The sequence below is a fragment of the Squalius cephalus genome, assembly GCF_949319135.1.
Source record: "Squalius cephalus genome assembly, chromosome: 8".
In the NCBI taxonomy this organism is placed as follows: domain Eukaryota; kingdom Metazoa; phylum Chordata; class Actinopteri; order Cypriniformes; family Leuciscidae; genus Squalius; species Squalius cephalus.
In genome coordinates, this window is record NC_137129.1 from 33,865,995 (window position 1) to 33,889,133 (window position 23,139).

At 38.0% G+C, this 23,139-nt stretch overlaps 2 protein-coding genes across 2 annotated transcripts in view; both read right to left on the bottom strand.

Annotated features, from left to right (window-relative positions):
* Nucleotides 1-6,479, bottom strand: part of ash1l (ash1 (absent, small, or homeotic)-like) — a 31,581-nt gene extending 25,102 nt beyond the window's left edge. The window contains exons 1-3 of the mRNA XM_079879565.1: nt 6,323-6,479; nt 5,366-5,462; nt 468-1,272 (exon numbers count right to left, since the gene is read on the bottom strand). Coding sequence (XP_079735691.1) covers nt 468-1,061 — 594 coding nt within the window. The 5' untranslated portion in view covers nt 1,062-1,272; nt 5,366-5,462; nt 6,323-6,479. The remainder of the gene's footprint in view (nt 1-467; nt 1,273-5,365; nt 5,463-6,322) is intronic.
* A 2,475-nt stretch (nt 6,480-8,954) lies between these two features.
* On the bottom strand, nt 8,955-22,683 carry rnf115b (ring finger protein 115b). Its single transcript, XM_079878560.1, has 9 exons — nt 22,552-22,683; nt 18,687-18,745; nt 18,456-18,522; nt 18,047-18,279; nt 16,302-16,370; nt 15,954-16,026; nt 15,661-15,754; nt 14,278-14,393; nt 8,955-10,116 (listed from the first exon to the last, which is right to left on the bottom strand). Exons 1-9 carry the CDS (start codon nt 22,627-22,629, stop codon nt 9,985-9,987), a joined length of 921 nt encoding a protein of 306 aa, XP_079734686.1. The 5' UTR covers nt 22,630-22,683; the 3' UTR covers nt 8,955-9,984.
* Between the last annotated feature and the right edge of the window lie 456 nt (nt 22,684-23,139).

The window sequence follows — 23,139 nt, forward strand, 5'->3', positions numbered from 1 at the left end:
CATTTTTACTTGTTTATTTTCTTCTTTCAAATCAATAATACAGCAGCAGGACAACAAAGAAAGAGACGGGAGAAGGAAGATGTGTGCGAAATAGAGAAATAGAAGCAGGGTTAAAAAGACATTTGGACAGAGTTGAGAAAGTTGGAGAAACAAAATCTAAGAGTGAACAACAAAGTACTCTGGGTAAAACAGAAAATCATAGTTAACAGAGAAATGAGGAAAAGGAAAAAAACAAAGTTTAAGTGTTTGGGTGACTGAAAGAGAGAAGAGTGAGAAGAGTGAGCAAAGCTTATTTATCTGATGAAACCACAGTTAAGTGAAAGTGTAGTGAGAGGGATATTTGAGTTTGTCTATCCCTTATCCCTGTTGTTTTGTTGTACTGGATGCTTGTTATGTAATTTCAGCTAGTCTCTTCATTGTTTACAATTTCTTAGACATTTAATGCATGACAAGTTAAACAACCTTACCCTTTTTGCTGGAGCACTTCCATTCACAGGAGTGACTTGGCTGGCTGAAACAGGCGGAGGAGGAAGAGAAGGCGAGGGAGATGTAGCAGCAGGAGCAGTAGATGATAGTGGTGCTCCTCGGTTGACAGAGGGGCTTTTCTCTCCTTCTTTTCCATGACTTGGGCTAGAAGTGTGGCTGCTCCCATCAATGGCTCCAGCCCCACGATTACCACGCCCTCCACCTCTGCCTCCACTATGTCTTACAGTGGCTCGGAAGGCTGGCCGACAGACATAGTTCTCAAGGATCTTAGGTGGCTTCTTCATGCGTTTGGCCTGCAGGCCTATTTTGAGTTTGACATTGCCCTCAGAGTAACTGGTTTCTTTGACTGAGAACTGTGTGGGTTGCTGTTGTTGTTGCTGCTGCTGCTGGTCACTAGTCCCACTTTCAGCACCACAAGTTTCACTCTGTGCTCCATCTCTTGGTTTCTCTCGTTTCTTCTTCTCCTCTTCATCATCCTTCTTCCCTCCTACTCCTTCTTTCTCACGTTCTGTTGGGGGGGCATTGGCAGGGAGCGGAGGTGGCGTAGAGGGCCCCCCCTGTGTCCTCTGATCCATTGGTGATTTGGGGAACAAGGGGGGCTTGAGGGAGACAGGATGTTCTTACTTGCAGGTATAGGTACAGGAGGACTTTCCAGATGTCAGGTAGGAGGAAGGAAGTCGAATGGAGGGGAAGGGGAAGGGGGGTGTAGCAGAGGTCGGAAATAAATCCTTGTTGGGTTGAAGCAATGTCGTCCCTTGCCAAGTGCCCAGCTCTCTCACCTTCAAACTGTGGAGATAAAAACAGAGGGGGTGTTACGACCAAAAGACAAATAAGCCACACTTCTAAGACAGCGTTAACCTTTAATTTAATTATTAACACAGAATGGCTTTGCAAACATGGATCACTACCACCACAAATCTGACTTTGAATGATCAAACTAAGGACATAGAAAGGCTAGACAGCTGCAATTCATTAATATCCAAAATCTGACCCAGAATTTTGATTATTGGTGGCTCTGAATGATAACCTATCTTGCCAGACATAAAGCTGACACAAATTTACTTTATAAACTAAACACATTTCAGTAATATTTGTATGAATCATTGAGGTTTTTGAAGAAAACTTTTTTTTACAACTGCATTGCTTCATATTCTAATAAATTAGTTTTATCTCAAGCACAATTTTACATGGATAATATAAAACTTTTTGGGAATGCACAAAAAAAGTACTGGGGGCTTGACAAAGGTAGCCTTTTGCCCCTAACACACCTCCAAAACAAAAGGCCACTGAGTAATTTAGTACCGCGCCAGACACAGGTGCTTTCTGAGGGTCAAGTCATTGGGAGGCGAGACCGAGCGGTGACCTCAGCATAAAAGGTCCTCTGGGAGACAGAGGATCCAGTCACCTTTCCGAGCCCTTTTTATGACTTCTAGTCAGCAAAGCACAGAGAGTGAATGAAAGGCCGGGAAAGAAAAGGAAAAAGAGAGGGCAGAGCAACAGAAGTGGACAGTTTCTTTATGCCCCACTGAGAGTGATGGTTTAAATATTACACAAGTCTATTAAGAACGCCTAGGTCAATGGAACGCTACATGTACGGTTTCGGCCGTTTAGAGCTCGGCACGAGAAAAAGCTCAGAGAGCCGTTTTACGGAGTGTTGTTTCATTAGTGGTGGTCTTTTATATTGAGAGAGTTGTTTTCTGTGAAATCACCACAACTATAATCTGGCTACAGAACTTGGAGTCATGCCTTCCCTCTCTCTACTCCGACTTCTCTATGTTTACTATAATTACTCACCCCATTTCACTTAAACACTCTTCCATTCGCCCCTTCTCGTTTCACACATGGTGCTCCAAAAATCACACCTCGCTTGTTCTGTGTCCGACCTACCCTTTCACCCCATTCTGTCACTCTCTTCGTCCTCTCACTCATTCAGTCTCCCTCTAACACTCACTTGGAAATCTAACAGTACAGCGGTCAAACTAGAGCCGTTGTGCTTCTGCTAATCGAAAACACATTTCCCTAGCACTCCCTCCCTCCGTCTTTTTTTCCCTGGTCCGTCCCTCCCTTAGTGACAATCATTCCCCTATTTCCTCAGCGCTCTGGGTCGTACTCCGCTTCTCGTTACTGTGTTATTCGCTCTCTTGTCCCTCCTCTCTTTGCGGAGAAGATGCCAAAAATAAATGCTACCTTGTATTGTAAAATGGCTGCGGGAAAAGTCTTGAGGGAAAGCTGGACAGAATTGCAGCAAGCTATCGTTTGCTAATAATCCAACACTTTTACATTTATGTATCTGATGCTATAGGAATCACATGCTCTTGCTGTTGCAAGCGTCATACTCCACCAGTTGAGAGCTACCAGAACAAAATAAATAAACCAACTAAAACACTTTATTTTACACTAGTTGTGTTACAAATATTACACATTACTATAGTTAATTAAAATACTAATAACAATGTGAACTACGTATAATTGCACTAATAAAAATGGGTTAAACTTTATTTTAAGGCGTCTTTGTTACACTGTAATTATACATTTAAGTAGTACTGAGTAATATTAAGTAACTAACTACATGTATTTACTATAGGGTTAGGATTAGGGTTTGTTGCATGTAATTATGCATAATTTCTGGTTATAGTAGTAATTTGTAGTTATAGTAACTTCATGTAACATATGTAACAATGACACTAAAATAAAGTGTTACCCAAATATGACACACCAAGTATATTGCTAATTTCAGCTACTTTTCAGTTATTTATGGAAACATGAACACTAAAATAAAGTGTGACCAGATAAAGCAATTTGTCTCAGTGTAACGAAGCGAATATATCAACAGACAAAAATTTAACTCTGAAGTAATCAATTGCTCTGCTTCCTCCATCCATGCTCTTTCAGCACCTGTCATTCATGACTCTTTAATCTGTGCTTGTTTTGGCAGGATAGAGATATAATACTAACTCAGTGTGTTTAGACAGCCTTTCTTCAACTATGGTGCCCTCGTTTATTCTACGAGTACTGAAAACCACAACCTCCAGTCAGCCAAAAAACACTGCAGGACAAATTGAGAGACAGTGGAGCAGTTGAAGTTTGAGAGATTTAGTGAGCCTTAGGGTGAATAGATGGCAAGGAGAAAAAACTCCTTTGCATCTAAAAGCTATTAAAAATATGGTGTAGATGACTTACAGCAAACAATTATCATCTCCTCTCATTTCCCACTCCTCCCTTTACATGCAGTTATGTCTTCTTTTATTCAAAACCGTCTTTTAAGCTACTATTTGCATAGTGAAGTTGCTATGCAACCGGAGTAGCAACACATTTTTTTCCGTATTATGACCTACATCTGAGGTAAACATTATCAAAAAAATAAAAAAAAGGGCGGGGACTGAGTTCTATTCATCAGTTACAGATTGGATGGAGCTGATTGGATGCAAGCTTGCACAGGATTGTATAAAAGGGGTGGGGTTTAAGTGAATGACATGATTATAGAAGTCTGGCATACGTCACCAGAAAGACGTCAGTCATTTCACTTGATTAAAAATTACAAGCTCAAAAACTATTTCTTAGAAATGAAACATGCATGGATGAATCAGTCACAATAAGATCAATAACATGCATTTTAGAAAATAGGGTGAATTTTGTTTCATGCCGACCCAAAATGTAATGTATTTAGACATTCAAAGGGATAGTTCGCCCAAAAATGAAAATTCTAACATTCTGGTTACCAACATTCTTCAAAATATCATCTTTCGTGTTCAACAGAAGACAGAAACTCATACAGGTTTGGGACAACTTGAGGGTGAGTAAATGATGACAGAACTATAATTTTAAGGTGAACTATCCACACTTGAATGTCATTGCATTAGAAAACAATATCCAGCCAAGTGGCATCTGCAAACAAATTATGTCTAGACTTTTTCTTAGCACTAAGTTAACTTCACTGATTTAGACATCTTTGCGATTATTTTTAACCAACTGGTCTCAAAAGTAATTTTTAGTGTAATTCAGTGTAGTTCAGAACATCAACTATGAATGTTAATGTTTAACAACAAGAAAGTGTCTATATATTAAAAAGGCATATTAAAAGCAGACTTGTGCATGTGCTATCTGTTTTTGTTTTTTTAAATACAACTTTCTTTTTTTTCCTTCTCATCTAATAAAATGATATGAAGTGAAGTGAAAATGAAGTGTCTATTATTTTGGAGCAACTGTTAGATTTATTTATCTACTAACTCGCAACTTAGCATCAGATAGGAAAGGACCACAAAACGAAACTAAACTTCTCTACCAGAGGCTAAGCATCGGGATCTGCTATTAATCATATTTCAAACAGAATGCGTCTTAGCGCAATCTTTTCCGATCACAAACTAAATGCCTGAAATCACGGCTATCCACTCAAACAGCACTCAGTCAGCGGGAAGCTTAGTTCAGGTTTCCTTGACAGCGGAGTCAGAGGTCAAAGGTGGTTCAAAGGCTCCAGACACCACTTTCTACACTTTCCTACGCTACTCAAGACATCTGCTCCAATGGGAAAAATATGACCACGCAAAGGCGCGCGCAATTTGCATGTGCATTGAACCCTATTGTAAGCGAGGTTAACTGAGGATGATCTACTCGCAGGTGCTACTGGAGGTTCATTTCTATGAAACTGGTATTTTATTATGAACACGTAAAACCAGAACTCCTTCATTCATGAATACCGCAACACTTACTAAACACCATACGTTCTGACAACAACAAACAAAGCTCGCGAGTTACGCATCAAAATACTGCATTTTCCTCACTTGTTTTTGACAGCTGATGCCCTAATAAACAAACCACCTGGATTAAACAATTTATGGAGTATTTGCAGTTAAAATACAGAAAAAATGAACAAGCTACTCACCTTGATAGCGGTCCAGAACGGCGTTCACATAATTTGCGATCAAAATCCTCCCTTCGTACGCAACAGCATGGTCGCTTGGATATTTATCTTGAAATTGCTGATATGGCCAAAAAAAAAAAAAAAGCAAAGGGGAAAACGGTCACATTTCTCGGGAGAACATTCTAACCAATGCATGGCATAACAAAATATTCGTCTAGTGTGTAGATCTAGGCACCCCGCAAAAATTACGATATTTATCTACGTGAGGCGCACTGGTCACGGTTTATGATCCTAATATAGCTAGCATAGCTCGTTAGCAAAGAGCATATCTTGAGCTTAACCTCACACTACTGTATATGTCAAAAACTAGACTGTATAAAACATTATTAGCAAGTTATTAGACTGTGACTCTTACTACAACGGGATGTCAAAATACCTTGCTGCCATTGCATTTTTTTAAGACACATGTCAGAGCAATGCAAGTTCATCGCGGCTATAACCCCACGTATACAACGTCAACGGTCATTCAATTCACGTCTCTGTGTTGTTTACTACCTCTCAAATGAGTGAATTCACACCAGGTAATTGGTACCACTAAACCCACACTCTAATGAAACGGCTGATCTGTCCTGTCAGGCACATTTGCTGGTATGGCTAGCTAAACCCCCGCGATCCGTCCACACGACTAGTAATGTAACGAAGCAGCCGCTGTTGGTGTGTTACAGATTAGTAAAGTGTTCCCTTATCGCCCCGGTCGTCAATAAAAATCCAACAATAGCGTATAAACATCCTCGGGAGGACCAAAAGAAGCAGAATGCAAAAATCTAACCCTCTTCGGGATGAGCCTTGCACGGGTTATTAAAAACACGAACTGTCAACAAAATGGCGGCTGCTGCGTTGAATCAACAGAGGACCCGAAATGGATCTCTGCCTCAAATTCTTCACCCTCTCCCCCGTCTTGTGTGCGGCGCTTGTTACCCGTGATAATCTGATGTGTCGCCCGAATCCCTCTCCGGGTCAGCGTTAGTCGAGCTCAGACGCGTCGGAATGGGCCTCTCTCGTTAATCGGGCCTCCATGTCTGCTAAGCCCGTATCGTTTCTGTCAGTACACCACGGGCATTCTCACAGTCAGAGCGGGGCGGGAGGGGAGGCGAGGAAAGGAGGGGGACGGGTAAAAGGGAGGGGAGTCGAGGGCAGTTGTCGAAGAAGGCTGTTCGACACTTTCTCCCTGCTCAATTGTACGGGGCATATTCAATTACAGACATTTGAACAACATACGGGCTATATTTGTTTTGCTTGGATGAAAATGTAGAGCAGTTACACGTTTAATGAATCACAAAACGATTGACTCCTGAAAAAGAGGGTCGTGTGATGTCGTACGCTCGTGGCAGTGTTTACCCACAGTGAAATATCGAGACTCCCGTGGGAATCGTAGCCGTGAGGCGGGTTGTGTAATAGGATAAGTGAGCAGAATCCATCATTAGGAGACCATAGTTGTTTGTTTTGAACGAATCTATAAAGTGGAGCGAATTGTTCATGTTCACATCAAGAACATAATAAAGTTGTAAGGGGGATTTTGATTGGCTCATTGTTAGATTGCTTATCCCCCAAAGTGATTCAAGTGATGTTTAAAGACTAATTAATTAATAATAAGACTTTCAGTTAAACAAGTAAGTTCAGTAAATTATTCAATGACTCAACAAAACACTCACTGACTTGGCGCCACCTACTGGCGTAAGGAGGTACTACAGAAAGGGCTACTGAACAAATATTTTTAGTTGATAAATTCAAGAGAGTCTTGGGCTGCGTCCAAAATCGCATACTTTATTGAGTAGGTACTTATTTTGAATAAGTAATAACTTCACAACCTCTAAAAAGTATGTTCTACATAGTATGAATGTTTGTAGTATGAGTGTAATCTGGAGGTAGCTACTACACCATGTTGTCATTATCATGTGACCTACCAGCATCAGTTATGTCGCCTCACTGCCATTCATAAATCTTCTCCCTTGGCCTCGTGGGATAGTCCATTGTATGCACACTTCAGAATCTAGCCGGAAGTAGTCATCTAGGTACTTTTTGCCTACTCTTTTATGAATACTGCGAATTCGGGCATTTTTCTTTCATCACATACTGTTTTTCACCTTTAGGGAAGTATGCAATTTCGGATGCAGCCACTGAGATTTATCAAAATCCCAACACCTATTGCGAAAAGGGCATCAAATAGCCATTTCTGGATCCTGTTGTGTCATGTCAGTGTTTAACCACAGAGAAATATTGAAACTTTCGTGGGCATTAGCTGTGGGGTGTTCAGTAATAGCATAAGTGGGCATAATTTGCAATAATTAGAACAACAATATGACCACTGAAACCTGCTTTTTTATTTGACCTTTTACTCCATCCACACAAACTTCCTTTGAACTTTTGAATCAAGCTTGGAGGAGGCGGATGGTGAAATATACAGTTGCGCAAAACATGGTTATTTTTTTACATTGATCTAAGTAACAATTCTGCATTGAAACAAGTCCTGAGTGTCTTATAATGTCAAGGGATTATCATTGTAGGGACATTGCTCCATGAAGAAATATGAATAGTCACATGTCTCATTTACCTCTACCAATCATGAAGAAATGGCCTTGGTAAAACAAATGGAAATCAAAATTCATAGTGAAACTGTTGCTGTTTTGTAACTAATTTGATGTGGGATTTTTCAAGCTGCAAATGAGATAATTAATCTGACTGAGTGCATGGCATGAGGGCGTGTCAAATATTAATAACATAAATTAATTAGGAAGCTACGTTCAGAAGCTTTCTCTTCATTCAAAGTCTAAATAACAGATCAATGCAAACACACTACCGTTCACGTGTTTTTGAAAGAATTCTCTTATGCTCACCAAGGCTGCATTTATTTGATAAAAAATACAGTAAAAACAGTAATGTTGTGAAATACTATTACAATTTAAAATGTTTTCTATTTATAAATTGTCATTTCTTTCCTGTGATGGCAAAGCTGAATTTTCAGCATCATTACTCCAGTCTTCAGTGTCACATGATCCTTCAGAAATCATTCTAATATGCTGATTTGCTGCTCAAGAAACATTTCTTATTATTATCAGTTGAAAACTCTTTATTTTATATTATTGTGGAAACCGCGTTTAATTTTTTTCCAGTATTATGTATTATTTTTGTACCATAGAATGATCAAAAGAACAGCATTTATTTGAAATAAAAATCTTTTATAACATTATAAATGTCTTCACTGTCACTTTCAATCAATTTAATGTATCCTTGCTGGAAAAAAAGTATTTAAAAAAATCGTACTGACCCTAAAACTTTGAAAGGTGTATGTAAAACTAAACACTACAAAACTCTATTATGATTAAATTATGGAATTATGATTGGTTTATTAATCATAATTCTATAATGAGTCTTCAATCCGATAATAGACTTAAATATTTGAGATTATTAAATAATGTAAAATAAATGTTAACAAATTGTTTTTCCGTCATTAGGATGAATTATTTATAATATATCAGCCATCAACCACCCTGAACTCTATCAACAGTTGAAAACCCCATATAGTTCATACACTGTCTAAAACACACAAAACTCGTTGTAATAAATTATTTTATTTGCTTTGAGAGTGCAATATGTAATAGGTTGGCTTATAAAAGTTATGTGCCTTTTTCTAGTTATTTATTGCAACATTATTTTTCTTGTAAACATTTCACGTTCACGTTTGAGATTGAATGACATTCAAAATGTGCAAAGGCCATATTGTGAAGTGAACATTCTTATAAATGGGACTGTATCTCAATATCAAAATATGGAGCAGAAAGTCAAGGAACCCTGAGAATGAGGACAAAAGCACCCAGAGGAACATCAAACAGCTTCAAGATATCATACACTAAGTACTTTTTTTTTTTTTTTTTAAATCTATCTACAAAAAACCCCAAAAAACTATATGTAGCAATGTAAATCAACAACAACCACAAAACAGAAGTGTAAACTATCAACCCAAAACATGTAGAGCAGACTAAACGTTGGACAGTGCAAAACTTCAGCATGTGTCTAAATCTTTGTGTTTCTATGATACCTTCAAAAGAGCGAAGGCATGCGTGAAGCAGATGTCATCCATTGACAGGTAAGGGAAAGTGAACTGTGCGCTGACTTCTTTGTGAGTTATTGAAACGAGAGCTCTGAAGAAGCTATAGGGTAAAAGTGTGCCATTCCATTAAATATGCATATGCAACTTGAACCGTATCCCCTGAGACATCTGTATCATCTATCTCAGCCGTTGTGAGCTGCAGTCCTGCGGGCCCACCGAAGAGACCGTGTTTATTCCAACCTGGAATTATCAAAACTGAAGTCAAAGTTGAAATGCGTTTGCTCAGGTTGGACTTTAAACATCCTTGGTGGGATTTTAGTTCACAAACATTATACAAACAAAATTAACAGATATAGATGCTTATCAAACCGATATTGTTTTAAACAGGGTTGTCTGATTAAAATGTCTCTCGAAATAGAAGGCACTTGACTGGAAGGTCTTTTCAGGGGCTCCAAGAAGCACTGGTGCACATGGCTAACGGTGCTTCTCTTTGTCCTGGATTGATTAAACTAATCAAGGAAGGAAAAGGAGGCTAAATAGTCTCAAAGGTGCTACATTCCTCTACATTCGTTGGTGAGGGGATTGCCCCAGGAGGTCCTGTCTGTGGCTGGAAACCCCAGTCTTCACCATCCAGACTTTTCCGGCAGACAGGGCAGGTGTCGTGCTATTAACACAAAACAGCACAAAATGAGGACAGAAGAGCAATTTCTTTTACGTTTAATTTTTTTCATAAGCTATTGTTCAAAGATTGGGGTCACTATGATTTTTTTTGGTGAGAAAATTGTACTTTTATTCAGCAAGGACACATTAAATTGATCAAAAATTACTCTAAAGACATAGCCTGGGAAAACCCAGACAACTTCCGGCAAATTCAGATTTGCTCGAGAAGTAGTCTGGCAAAGAGCTCATTCAAACCCATTTCCATGGCCGAGAAATCGCGGCACCAATCAGAAACGTTGAGGCGGGCTTTACACGATGATGATGCTCTGATTGGTTTTAGGTGTATCCAATTGCGCCCACTAGAGGCATTTGAGCAACGTCCGTTCAACTTTTAAATGCATTATTATATTCAAATTGCAAACACATGAGGACAGTCTCCATGAAAGACCCACTGTCAGATGAACGTGCTACTACATTTCTCTCCGAAACGGTAGGAAATTAAATTAGATTTAGGCTAATAGAGGATTTTAACTGTGACACGATGATTGACAGGGCAGTTTAAGTGACAGGATGCACGCGACAGATCCGTCCGATAAAGATGACGAAGTAGTATGTCCCAAAGCTTGCCTACTTTTTTGCTACACATTCAAAAGTAAATACCTTTTCTTCACAAAAAGAGTACATACTTTTATGGTGTAGTGTAACTTAGGCGAATTGGGACGCAGCATATGGCTTTACATGATGACGATCACTCTGATTGAGCGACGTCCGTTGGTGACGCCCCTTTGGAAATTATTTGTCTATGGATCTTTGCCAGACCATAACTCAGTTATTACTGAGAATGGTCTGGTTTTAACCAGGCTACTAAAGACAATGTTACTAAAAAATCTCAAAAATGAAATGCAGTTCAATCATGACAACTCTTGGAATATAGTTAAAGTAACACTAAGGAACTTTTCCTCTTCGGTCGCCCTACAAGTTGGAAGCGGAATTGTCCATTACCGCTGTCGTAAATGATTTCGCCACCCGCAGCCTACTGTCGCACGCACGCTCGCTGTTTATCCAGCACCGGCTTTGATATGAAAGATGTCCACTGACAAGGTAGAGTATGTTGCATGATTTCATGAAAGTATGATGTATTGCGACATCAGAAACGAAGGAAAACTAAATAATGACTATTGTAACGCTTGACGTAAAGCAAGTCAAATTTGTAGTTTTCTCATGTCTCATTCGAACTACAGAAACGCGACCCGGTTTGGCAAACTTGCATGGTGTGGTTATAGCAGATATAGGGCTGCAAAGCGAATCCAGAAGTGCCTTTCACCCTGTTACGACTTGATGAACCACTGATACGATTTTGGAAACATTATTTTAAGGTAAAAAATGTTCCTTAGTGTTGCTTTAAACAGCATTTATTGATAAGAATGGAATGTAAATAGTAGGGTTGGGACGATACACCTTTCTCCCGATTCGATACTATCACGATACTTGGGTGCCGATACGATATGTATTGCGATTTTTTTAGCGCAATTTTCCACCGGACAAATTGCGATTGTTAACTCATGATTTCTGTTCTGTGCGTCTGTGCGCACCAATCTTGCACTTCTATCTACTCCTCAACCAGACCACCTAGAGACTTCGGGTTTTCGGCATTATGTTAAGGAAGGTCTAATCTCGGGAACGCACAAAAAAAAATCCAGGAAAAGATTTACTATCTCTTAGTGTTGTGATCCCATGAGGTGAGAAAATTGCGCTAAAACACTCACTGAGTTTTTATTACTTGTTTAAGAATTGCGATTCTACAAGTATTGTGATTCGATATTGCAATATATTGCCTTTTTTTTTTTTTAAAGTTAAGTTTGAAAAGTTAAATCATACACTTATACAGACTGTACATGATGTATAAGATGAGTCATTTTTACAAAAAACAAATCATCACATCTTTCTGACTTTTATTTCAGAAGCATCATACAATACTACATTCTCTTAAATAAATGATTCAATAACAAATAAAAATTTTAACAGTCACTTGTCGTCACACAATGTAATGATAAATGCATTATTTTAAGCACCAAGTTTCTATCAAAAGCTGATTTTGATCGCTTTCGTAGACATCAGTGTTCATATTTGAACTTTAAGCTTTTATCCAAGTACTTCTATGATAATTTTAACAATTGCATCACAGAAATAATGATACTATGAGGTTGAAAAGACTGTTTGTGAAGCTGTTTCATGACAACTCTCTCCGGGTCAGCGGCAGCGCCAGCGCCAACACAGCTTTGAATGTTGCGATATGATTTTGTCAAAGTTTAATAGACAGACGAATTGAAAGATTGCTTGGGTGTTTGAATCTTTTAAAGATGAATCGTGCAGCTTTATTGTCTTATCTCTCTCTCAGCATATGAGTAGCGCGAGGGCTTTTCAGTGCTTTCAGTCTCACGTCTCTTCCATTCGTCCACTTGGGATATTACGTCACTCAACACTCATAGATAGCGACACATTTCATCTATTGTTCTGTCAACTTCTGTCAACCTCATACAAAAGCAACTACAAAAATAAAGCAATTGAATTTGAAAAATCGTGATAGCTAGGTGAATCGATTTTTTCTCCCAGCCCTAGTAAATAGGTTTAGCCTTGGAGGGCTAGATCTGCTACGCCGCTGCTGTTGCGTGAGTAAAGACTACTACTGAAACATGCAGATTAATACAGTGAATATAGAATGCAAGCTGCTATAAAGGGAAGTAGGGAGAAGCCCTTACAGATCTAGGCAGGTGGTGCTGGGGAAGGTGGAGGGCTAGAAAAAAATCCCCATGGCATGGTGCACTGACTCGGTCAGCTTTAAAGGGTCATGAAACCCCCTGTTTCAGAAGCAGTCAGTTCTCACTACTGTTTTGAGAAAATGCTACAAAAGTGGGCGTGGTTGAGTGATGAGTGGAGGTGGAAGAGGGGAGACTGACAACACAGCAACGCTCTCATTAAAAGCATCAAAGCTTCCCACAAATGCACGCTGCAATTTACCGTTACACGCAACACAACATACGGTTTTGTGAGCTCACCGTAAATTACACAAATACATACATATCCTGTGACAGCTATAATTTAATGCACATGAATAATTAAGAGACACAGATAAGTCATCGATCTACTATAGTACAAGAAAACACCACATCCTGCGACACTAACAAGCAGACGAATTTAAACCCGGAAGTTAAAAATACCGCCAAAAAGTTTCAAATTAACCCGTTTTCTCCTACAAACAAAACTAACGGATGGTAACATTGACTGTTAAAATTTGGTTTAGGGTTTTATGACCCTTTATGAGAACCAATCAGCTGCTCAGAAGTTTCATGACTGAACTATGTATTTCTTGTATTTCAATGAATCCTGAAAAAAATATTAAGCAGAGCAACTGTTTTTAACATAATAATAAGAAATGTTTCTTGGGCAACAAATCAGCATATTAGAATGATTTCTGAAGGATCATGTGACAATTCAGATTTGTCATTACAGAAATAATCTACATTTTAAAAATACATTAAAATAGAAAACATTTCATTTAAATTGTAATAATATTTCACAATAGTACTGTTTTACTGAATTTTTGATCAAATAAAAGTAGCCTTGGTGAGCATTAGAGATTCAAAAATCATAGGTAGCATAGGTTATTTTAGCACATAATTCGGTATTCCATGACCTACAGTTTTCAAATATCATTAACGTCTGAGCACATTTCAAACCTGTCACCTAAAAAATTCATGTTTGTGGTATGACTTGGTGTAATGTTGTAAAGAAAAAATGTGAAAGTCTCTTCAAGTAATGTTAACCACAATGTTTATTGTGCTCATAAATTCGAAAACTGACATTTTAAAAAACCCAGTGGAAATTCCCGAGGGTGAATTAGACTTCGGGTTGGTCTACGTCAGTACTGACCACATCTACAGGCTTTGATTATTAGTCCATTAGAGTAAGGTTGTTTTTCCTATGTCCACCACTAGAGGTCCTTCCAAACATTTTTGCTTGTTAGTCAAATATAACCAACGATTACACATGGCCACCACTATTTACGACAAGCAAGCAGCACTAAAGTAAGCTTATGTTTCGGTTTAGTAAACATGGGTCTGATTACAGAAGATCCAGCACTAAGGTCGTTTTATGAGACTCATACCAGTTGAAGCCAGGGCACAATACAGTTGCTGTGAAAGTAGTGCAGACAGGGCAGCTGTCGGACAGATTCCCCTACAGAGTATTCCTCTCTACACACAGGGCATTCCAGCCGGCATGCTGTGAGAGAGACGGGGAAAAATATGCATGGATGAACACACAAGAAAAATGGAGAAAGCAATTGTCAAGTGCTGCAAAAATATGTACAGTACGTTCCCATTAAAGTGCCCCATTACGGTTTTTCGAATATTACCTTTCATGCATTGTGAAATACCGGTATAGCTGTTTGTAAATGTAAAATGTCTGCAAAGTTTCAAAGATCAAAGTGCACGACAAATAAAGTTATTGTCTCCTAAAATAAAGAATAAATCTAAGTCGTCAGGCGGTAGACCAATAACAAGAGACTGGGCCGTCTGACCAATCAGAGCAGAGTAGGCTTGTGGTAAGAAGGGGTTTAGAGAGACTGAATCTTCAAATGAACCGTTTTCAACACAAACCTTTGAGAAATTAGGTGATGTGCAAATGTATATTATGAGAAAATTAAAGTGTTTTTTGACCTTGGATAGAAGTAAACCTATTGTAGATATGTTTATTTGTACTTGTTCTATTGTAAACCTCCAAAACAAAATTAGGAACCTTTAAAATAGCATAATAGGGGCACTTTAAGTTATGAAAACGTACTTTCTGAATGTTCAAAATGTTTTTTTGTAATGTTTTAAAAATGTTTTTTCTTGGTTATTCAAACGTAAAGGGAACATTCCATTTTATAATTATGTAAACATTATGAGAACCGTTACTTATGTTCCCATTAAGTTATGAAAATGTTATTTAAGTAGCAACATTCTGAACATGTTAGACAAAGTAAAACATTTCAGAAAAAAGTTTGATGAATAATGTTTAAATAACATTTTTGTGCAAAAATTTTGAGAACGTTATTACAGACTAGATAACTTTAAACAAACATTCTATTAATGTTACTGGAAGAGCGTTTGCTTATAATTTTGAGAGAACCTAGCCAGAAAGTTCCAAAGTTCTGAGAACGTTACCGGTTATCTGGGACGCTTTAAAACAAATTGCGACTGAATGAACAAAGTGATTTGTGGCTCAGCAAATCAATAATTTGAGGGGAAAAATGTTATTCTCTGGAAACATTTGACATGAATATGGCAAATACACAATGCACTGCTGTCAGAATCGTAGAGATTCGTCTTATTTTAACACTTTCCAGTTCACCCTCTTAAATTTATCATTCTCAATAAAATAGACTGCCAGGAAAAGCAAGAAAAAGCTTCTTGGAGGTGACCAGAAGTATGTGAACAGCCCTGTTTTGCTTTACAGCACTTAAAATGAAGTGTGCATGGTGACTCAGAGGATTATGGGAACTTACCAGCCTGTTCGGAGGAGATGCTAACAGTGGGGAGAGATGAGATCATCTCCTTCTCGGCAGGAGGGGGGCCGGTGTTTTCAGACTGACCAAGCAACTGGAAGAGAACAGAAAAAAAAACAAGAGATTTCTAATGTTTCTTTCATTTTGGTAAAACAAAATAAAAAGTCTTCTCGACTTTAGCTTGGGGACAAATTTAAGTGGCAACAGGCAAAATACTGCGAAGACTAATGAGGCTAAGTGCAAAAAGGTTGAGGACATGATGAGTCACATCATTAGATGACGGTGTGACTAACCTGTGTGATGACCACATCTAAACCTCCTTGTCCCCAAGCATAATCTTCAGGGTTAGAGTGTAGCATGCTAGACCTGAGAAACAGGTTATTGATAAAACATTGGATAGATCTGTAGATATTGTCTTCACATATAGAATATGAATGAATTTATAGGACAAAGGGGACCATGAATATCTTTTGTTGGTCCTGGAACAACAGTCCTGTCAAACAAACAAAAGGTGATGGGTTGATAAGAATATTGTTTAAGCCCAGCCACACCTGAAATCTGATGAATTGATTGATTTACAGGAATGTTATTTCAGGAACATATTCCACTTAACAGAATCACGGTAAACCACAAAAACATACCATGAGGAGGGTTGGGAACCTGCACTGTCAGAATTGGAAAACAGACCAGCCAAGAACTGCTGGACAATCCTTAAAGAAACAAGTTTTGTTGCATTTAAAAAGAAAGAGTTCACGATTGTAATATCAGAATATCAGTCTTCATAATAATTTTTAAAAAATCCAGTCTTTGTAGAGTTCTAGATAAATTAAGAAATTCTTATTTTTGTTTTAAAAATGATGTTTTCTGGCCTAGAAAAGTCATGGAAATTGTGTCATGGGGAAATCATGGAACTTTCTATACACTAATATTTTAATATAACTTTTATGTTTTTGAAATAAATGTCTTGTGTTCTCTTACGTCTTTCATGGCTGCATTTATTTGATCAAAAATACAGTAAAAATATTGTTAAATATTATTAAAATTTAAATAACTGTTTTCTATTTTAATATATTTTAAAATGTGATTTATTCCTGTGATGGCAAGGGTGAATTTTCATCTTCAGAAATCATTCTAATATACTGATTTGGTGCTTAAAGGGGTGGTTCAGGATTTTGGACATCAGACCTCATTTCCAAGTTAGCCTGGGTGTTATTTCCCAGTTGCATAGTTCGCCAGTGCTAGGCTAGCGCGAGTCAACGGTAACTGCTAGCCTGCCATTAAAACAGTTTTACCCACTCCACAGTACACCAAAAGCAAATAAATTATAACGCCATTATAACTTCTGTTCTGTGTTTACTTTTCGGCACAGTACTACTAACCAGAGCAAAGTAAAATTCCGCCGCTGCTGAGAAACTAGTTCCTGTAAATGTAATGCGATCATTGAGATGCAAGAGTAGTTTGATTTCTAACATTATTCTCTCAACAGACATTTACATCGATAGTCTGGCGTTATAATTTATTTGCTTTTGGTGCACTGTGGAGTGGGTAAAACTGTTTTAATGGCAGGCTAGCAGTTACCGTTGACTCGCGCTAGCCTAGCACTGGCGAACTATGCAACTGGGAGAAATTTTTTTTAAACTGTCTCCACTGATAAATAACACCCAGGCTAACTTGGAAATGAGGTCCGATGTCCAAAATCCTGAACCACCCCTTTAAGAAATGTTTCTTAACTATTATCAATTTTGTTGTCACAATCTGTGTTTAGCTTCGTATTTTCCCGCCACAATGTTACCATGGACATTCATTACCGATCACACCTGTTTGTATTCTGTTCATCACTAGCCTGTGTATTTAAATTCAATGTGTGTGTGTGTGTTTGTGTGCGAGTGTGTTAGTGTGTAAATATGTTACAGTTGTTTCTTTCCTATAATAATTTCCAATTATTAATGTTGAAACCATGATCTATCTGTTGGACCAGGTAAATGACTAATGGTGAATTATTAAAAAAAAATATTCTGGAATATTTTAAATTCATTTTGCATCAAATAGGTGTTAAAAATAGCCAAGGTACTAAAAACTAGATTGATTTAAAATAATTTTTGTATAAGAAGGTTAAACCATGATGCATTTAATTAGTAAAGAATACTGTAGATTAGTCAAGTCAAATCCCAGAGCCAAGTAAAAGAAACATGGATATACTAAATATATGTTGCAACTGTGCAAATCCACAGATCCTCTCTGTGCAAAAGAAAAAAACGATTATATTTATGTATAAAACATTTGCATGTTCAAACTGAATGCTAAACTTGACCAAATACAGATCATTATATATTCCGTCTTGTAGAACTCCTAGAAGACAGCAGCTGTAACAAGTGTCTCTACACACCCCTCCACAGCCTGTCCCTGATCCAGTGTAGAGTTTCGCTCCTGGCTGTTCTGTTGAGGGTGAAGTGCAGGCTCTGTGCAGTCTGACAAAGACTCCTCTAAAGCTACAGGTCCCGCAGTCCCAGAGGCAGGATCACCAACTGCTGCCTCGACCCCAGAGCGGCTGCGGGGCGCGTCTGTGACCGCGGGGTCGGATAGGAGCGCAGTACGTTCCATGAAGAGCAGCTGCCACAGCTAATCAAAGGAAAAGACAAAAGACTCATAGATAAAACAAACTATGACTGACCCCCCTAAGGGATTATTTCCTCTGCACCAGCAAAGTCATTCTGAGTCAAAGGAGGGTATATATAATATATGTATATATATATATATATATATATATATATATATAAAATTGTATAGTATTATACCTCCGCAAACTGTGAGGCCATGTCATCACTGGCAGCCCCATCACTGCCATCAAGACTCTGAAGAAGACTAATAAAATGAGAAAATGACAAACATCATAATTAAAAGACAAATCATTCCTATTAGACATAAACAGGATATTTTAAGTATAATAAACAGAGATGCATGCAATAACAGTAATGAAAAACAATTCAATCTTTATTTTTACATAGTGGCATAAATGCGAAACTCACCTGGAGTTCTCTGACACCTCTTCAATGAAGCCAGATTCACATTTGGGACAAACATATTCCTGTTCAAAGGTAATTTATTATGTACATCAGTTCCAAACAAACTGCTTCTGAATTCAGATGTTGACTTTTAGGTTACTAAACAGGGCAAATTAGCTTGAAAGTGCAATCCCATAAAAGCGCAGATGGACGGGGAAAGTTCTGCAGGTGATTTACTGACAACGAGCACATTAAAGAACACAAGCACAGCCGGATCATTTCCATAATGCCCAATGCAATCTACCAAGAGCAGTGCAAATTAGTGTCTGGTTTAAGACATGCTTTTTTGGGGTGTTAAATAATAGTGCAAATACCAGTAAACTGACTAGCGCAATCCTTAGTAAATCATGTTGCGTGATTCACTTAAACACTCTCCATAAATTTTGCGTCTGACAAGGAAACTCCTACAAATGCATATGCAATAAGGTCAGCTGCAAAAATAACATGTGTCCACGCCTCTTCAGTGCTAATTTTTCACTGCACGTCTTTAATAAATCCTGACAGTAGTTTTTTAACGGCAAAAGAGTGTTTGCGCTGGCGCAAACTGTTAGTAAATCTGTCTCATAGAGGTTTGCATACAAAGTGTGGGTTATCAAATGTTTGAAAGTGTAATAATACATGTAAAATCTAATGCTAGAAACATGCTAAAACAGGCTAGCAACATGTTAAAACATGCTAGAATCATGCTAGCAACATGCTAGAAACGTACTACAAAATGCTAGCAATGTGCAAAAACATGTTATTAAAATGCTAAAACAATGCTAGGATCATGTTGGCAAAATGCTAGGATCATGTTAGCAACGCGCTAAATCATCCTAGCAGTGGGTTAAAACATGCTAAGATCATGCTAGCGAAATGTAAAATTATGTTAGAACATATTAGCAATATGTAAAATCATGTTAGGAAAATGCTAAAACATTCTAGAAACATGTTAGCAAAGTCCTAAAACATGCTAGGATCATTCTAGCAATGCGCTAAAACCATAGACTGTAAAAAAAAAAAAAGGGACGTAGTGTCCGTGGTATCACCCGTAGGTTTCTGAAGAGCATTTTTGAACCACAAAGTGGGAGGAGCCGGCCGTCACCATGTTGGCGGTGCGTCACTCCCAGATAACCAAAAATGGGCAAAGAGACGGGATTAGCTGAGGTGAAGTGACCGCTAATTGACTCTCTTTTGGAGCCTGTCTCTAGCGGCCAGTCGATGAATTGCAGTTTAAGTCACTTCCGTGTTGGATTCAAGAGAGAGAGACAGGAAGGTTGCTGCTTGGCTAAAACATGTTAGGAATGGGATCACGCTAGCAAATCGTAAAATAATGTTAAAACATGCTGGCAACAAGTTAAATCATTAAAACGTTAAAACATTCTAGAAACGTTAGCAAAATGCAAAATCATGCTAGCAACTAAATAAAAAATGTTAACAATGAGCTAAAACATGCTAGACACATGCTAAGACATGCAACATGATAAAACTTGCTAGCAACATGATAAAACATGCTAGGAAGTTTATAAAACTTTCAAACAAGGCTTGAACGTTTGTCCCAACAAAATTTACTTTCTAGTTTATTTTACAGTGGTTTTTACAACAAAAAGCTATTGAACATTCCCATTGTTGTTGCCCATGAAAAAAAAAATACAATTCATTGAACACACATTTACCTTTTGTGACACAACATACCCCAATAGTTGACAGTACTTTATTAGACAAGTTTCTTCAATGGAACTTGCATTAAACAGCCTGTTATAGGAGTTACAAGTGTTGCGGTCAGCAAATGCTGTACTGTATTAAAACACTGGACAGCTTGTCCCGATCTAACATTTAGTGTAAAATAATATGTCAAAATAAAATAGTTGTCACACTTTTTACTGTAGTGAATAATTCTCAGAGTGGATTTATTTATTTTACCACGGTCTTGACTTCAAAAAGTATAGAACATTTCAATTGTTATTGCCCATGAAAAAAATACAGCTAATTGAACACACATTAACCTTTTGTATAACATACCTCAATAGCTGACAATAATGACTATGAGGCAAGTTGTCATATATTAAAACAGAACAAATCTGAAATAAATAAATAAAGACAGTGCTGAAATACCAAACATGTGCTGTGGTGTTGTATTAACAAATACTGTACTGTTTTAAAGGCACACTATGCAGTTTCCGTTTTTTGTCAAACAGCGACCCCTAGAGTCCCCCTATAATACTGTTATATTAAAGGTGCTCTAAGCGATGTCACACGTTTTTTTTGTCACATACAGCAAACATCTCCTCACTATCCGCTAGCTGCCTGTCCCCTGAACACACTGTAAAAAAAAAGTGGCCCAGGTTCCAAAAATGGCAACAAAAAACAAACTGGCCCAACCTGGACCACGAAACATAACAAACAGTGTTCTAGCCAATAACCGACAAGAATGATTTGGGGGTGGGGGGTTAGTTCGCGTGCACATGAAGGGGGGTGTGGGGAGTGGAGGAGAGAGAAGCATGAAGAGGGAAGTTAGCTAGAGGAGAGATGTCCTCAGTCGACAACGACTAACGTTAGAATTAAATTCTCTTGAATTTTGATATGGCCGACACACGACCAACCGATGACGTTCCGATGAACAAATAGCAAAGAAGAGGGAAAAGGAGAAGGAACGTGCGAAGTCCCGAATTTACATCGGAAAAGCCTCCGACTCGTTCATGACTGTTTCAGGAAGCACGGAAGGGAGGGGACAAGATGAGGAGGAGGGAGGGTCTAGCTAGCCTCCTTTTTGTTTGACAATACTTCGAACGTCAACAAGAAGTGACGTCAACCAACATCGCTTAGAGCACCTTTAAGGTATAGCCATAGACTGTAAAAAAATAGGGTATAGCCCATAGACTGTAAAAAATAGGTATAGCCTAAATACTAATCTTTTGGGTTGACTTTTCAAATTTTGTTAAAAGCTATCTATCTTTAAACTTCTGTATAAGCCAAAAAAAATTGTTTTTTGGTGAGTCTCTGAAACTAGACCCTTATCATGTTAAATTTATTTTCAACTTGTTTCTTTTCTGCCAAATTTTATATTCACAAGTGCAAATTTTCAAAGAAAACTCCTTTTTTCATTTAAGAAAGATTTTGATATATATTTCAATTCTTTGAGGTTCTCTAAAAACTCTGACAATGGTGTCAATCATTTAAGCTAGTTTAATATTTTTTATGTTTATGTAATGTAACCCTTTGTATTGTTCATTGTTTATTATTGTCTTGTTTTGTATTTAAAAAAAGTACAAATACTGCATAGTGTGCCTTTAAAAGACGTGTGACAACTTGCCCCAACTGATATTTATGAAAAATACCTTTGTCCTGAGAACACAGCTGAACTTTTCAGTTTTATTCTACCTTCATTATATAGTTGACCCTTGTATGAATGTATGTCAGGGTAATTGTATAGCGTCTCCACTTGTTTACCCAAAAGGTATATTACATTCACATCATCATGCCAATAAATGCACTGACTGCATGAGTTTCTGCTTGATTGCAGACGATCGAGGCTGTGCTAAATTTGGCATCAGAGTAGGCTAACTCCCAAACTTGGATACCGAATCCCTTGCAACCATGGCACTCATCACAAATTCCTTATAACGTTTAGTCCGCAGTTATCATGAAAGACATTCCCACAGTTCTATACTAATGCGCGTGAACTCATACAAACACGGCATGTATAAGAAATATATACAATACTGTATGTTAGAACTTATAAGTTATAAATGAAAGAAGGAAAACGTCGATTGCGTTGAGGGTAATATGGGGTGAGCAAACCACCAAACGCAGATAAACGCTCGTTAATGAAGTGTTGCTGTGTACTCACCGGTAGTCTGGGGTCGATTTCACCTTTACAGAAGTGACAGAAGAACCGGTGTCGTGGGGCAGCAGAAGCCTCCGCCATCTTTACTCAATATAGCTTATAGAACTATGACGTTACGCGCCACATTTGGAAAGGAGCGTCGGTTGTCAAGGAGACGCGTCAGACCAATCAAGTTTCCGAATAGTAAACCTTAAAGGGATAGTTCATCCAAAACTGAAAACTTTGTCATTACTTACTCACCCTCAAGTTGTTTCAAACCTGTATGAGTTTCTCTTCTTCACACAAAATAAGATATTTTAAAGAATGTTGGTAACCAGACAGTAAAATCCAAATCCAAATAGTATAAGATGCATATTCATGATTCATGGACTTTAATAAAACATAACACAGTGACATACAGCAGCAGCAACACAATAACAGTAAAAACCAATACTTTCATTTAGGCATATACAATTGTGTTAGACAAAACGTTAGATTGAAATTACAAAAAGAGGAAGTTACAAATCACAAAAGCAACACAACAATTTTGGCCACAGATAACCACACCAATCTCTGCTACCACATTTTGATAAGAACATTTAAGTTTTATGT

Excerpts from the sequence above, each read along its gene's own strand:
- rnf115b (XM_079878560.1), bottom strand. The coding sequence starts at position 22,629 with ATGGCGGAGGCTTCTGCTGCCCCACGACACCGGTTCTTCTGTCACTTC. Across the intron at positions 15,755-15,953 it reads TAGATGTGGTCATCACACAG|TTGCTTGGTCAGTCTGAAAA; the intron begins GTTAGTCACACC and ends GTTCTCTTCCAG. Across the intron at positions 14,394-15,660 it reads CATCTCCTCCGAACAGGCTG|CATGCCGGCTGGAATGCCCT; the intron begins GTAAGTTCCCAT and ends TCTCTCTCACAG.